The following is a 2,089-nucleotide window of genomic DNA, read 5'->3' on the forward strand; positions in this document are numbered from 1 at the left end:
GAAACCATGTCGGATCAGCCTGTTTCTTGTACGTACGTGTTGCTACGTTATCCTGCTACAACACCACGCCGGAAAACCCCACTGTTCGCCGGCGCACCCCGTGCCGGCGGCCGGAAATCTCCACCAAACTCACACCAAGGCACCATCCTGACCAGTCCCGATTCACCAGCGCTTTTCTCCCGGAATACACAACCAAATCACACAAGCTCGCTCCCGTTACAAAGACATTATCCGTACCTACACAATGCAATTTTTTTCACTCGAATCGGTGGATCCGATCGAGAGATATTCGATCGGGAATCGAGAGGAGAAGCACACTCTGGAAGTCTGGAGGCTGGTTCCTGAGCCGGGGAGGCCAGCCAGGGGGGCGGCAATCCGCGGCATCGGATGCGGCGCGTGGGTGACCGTCGGATGGAGACAGATCGGACGTCGCTCGTTTGATGCGGGGCGCTAGGAGGGGCGATCCGCGGCAACGCCCCCTCGACCAATCAGCGCGCGGCTTTCCGCCCCCTCCGGCTCGCCCGTCTCCCCGACGCCTCCCACTATTTAACCAGCGCTCCCTCCGCCCCGACCTACTCACCCAGCTCACAAGCATCTCTCTCACCTCCGGCGAAAAACACACCAGAGCTCGCATCTCCCCTCGATTCCTAGCTGCAATGTCGACTGAAGTGGCTGCTGCTGACATCCCGGTGCCTCAGGTGGAGGTAGCCGCCGACGCCGCCGTTGACACGCCGGCGGCGAAGCCGGCCAAGGCGCCCAAGGCGGCCAAGGCCAAGAAGTCCACTGGCCCGAAGAAGCCCCGCGTCACCCCGGCCCACCCGTCCTACGCCGAGGTAAGCCCCCCGAGCCCTTCGCCGTCGTTCCTCCTTCTGTCTGTTCGTCCGTGTTTCCCCTGATCTGACTTTTAGTTTGGTTCGTTCGTGCGTGCTCAGATGGTGTCGGAGGCGATCGCCGCCCTGAAGGAGAGGAGCGGGTCGAGCACCATCGCGATCGGCAAGTTCATCGAGGACAAGCACAAGGCGCACCTCCCGGCCAACTTCCGCAAGATCCTGCTCACCCAGATCAAGAAGCTCGTCGCCGCTGGCAAGCTGACCAAGGTCAAGGGCTCCTACAAGCTGGCCAAGGCCCCCGCCGCCGTCAAGCCCAAGACGGCCACCAAGAAGAAGCCGGCCGCCAAGCCCAAGGCCAAGGCGCCAGCCAAGAAGACTGCCGCCAAGTCCCCGGCCAAGAAGGCCGCCGCGAAGCCCAAGGCCAAGGCCCCAGCCAAGGCCAAGGCCGTCGCGAAGCCCAAGGCAGCAGCCAAGCCTAAGGCGGCCGCCAAGCCCAAGGCCAAGGCTGCCGCCAAGAAGGCGCCGGCCGCCGCGACCCCCAAGAAGCCCGCCGCCGCCCGGAAGCCGCCCACCAAGCGCGCGACGCCGGTGAAGAAGGCGGCCCCCGCCAAGAAGCCCGCGGCCAAGAAGGCCAAGAAGTAGAGCCCGGCATTACCGGACCTAGATGGCCTGGCGGGTAGTATTCAGTAGCCTAATTCTCTGTTCGGTCTTGTCGGTCAAGAGCTTCTTGACCGTGTCTTGGGCGGTGATGGGCTCTTGTGTCGAGGAAGAGTAATATCCATGGGGATCAGTTGTACTTCTAGTAGCAGTAACCTTTGTAATTTGAGTCTTTTTTATTGTTGCAGCAATATCCATTGGATGTTTGTCAAAACTACCGTGTTTCATTTGCCAAATCTGGTGCCAAAGATTATTCAGGGATACGGAAGGAGGTTTGAGATCTGAAATTGAGATTCGTATCTTATGGCAATGAATCTCGTAGATATCTAGATTTTCAGGAAAGGTTACCACTGCAAAATCTAGTATGTGAGATTTCTGACTTACTATAAGAAAAGCAAGAACGGTGGGCTTGAAGAGATGGATGATGGTCATCGGCATGGTGCAGGGAGATGAATGGAATCGTAAGACACAGACAGAGCCCGTCCATGGTGATGCCGGCGGTGTCCGTCGGCCGTCGACACGTGGATATGCCTGCTTTCAGCGAGATGTATGGAGGGCTGGAGGCTGCGGCGCAAGATTCGCAGGAGCCTATCCGTTTGGGT

At 59.2% G+C, this 2,089-nt stretch overlaps 1 protein-coding gene across 1 annotated transcript; it reads left to right on the top strand.

The window, feature by feature from the left end:
• Nucleotides 1-560: 560 nt before the first annotated feature.
• On the top strand, nt 561-1,701 carry LOC125510927 (histone H1). Its single transcript, XM_048676217.1, has 2 exons — nt 561-833; nt 933-1,701. The coding sequence occupies exons 1-2, from the start codon at nt 657-659 to the stop codon at nt 1,470-1,472; spliced, it is 717 nt and encodes a 238-aa protein (XP_048532174.1). The 5' UTR covers nt 561-656; the 3' UTR covers nt 1,473-1,701.
• Nucleotides 1,702-2,089: the final 388 nt, after the last annotated feature.

The sequence above is a fragment of the Triticum urartu genome, chromosome 5 (assembly GCF_003073215.2).
Source record: "Triticum urartu cultivar G1812 chromosome 5, Tu2.1, whole genome shotgun sequence".
Lineage (NCBI taxonomy): Eukaryota > Viridiplantae > Streptophyta > Magnoliopsida > Poales > Poaceae > Triticum > Triticum urartu.

What these genes read in the sequence shown, in the direction of transcription:
- LOC125510927 (XM_048676217.1), top strand. Translation starts at nt 657, where the DNA reads ATGTCGACTGAAGTGGCTGCTGCTGACATCCCGGTGCCTCAGGTGGAG. An exon ending in CCCACCCGTCCTACGCCGAG is followed by an intron (nt 834 to 932) that starts GTAAGCCCCCCG and finishes GTGCGTGCTCAG; the next exon opens with ATGGTGTCGGAGGCGATCGC.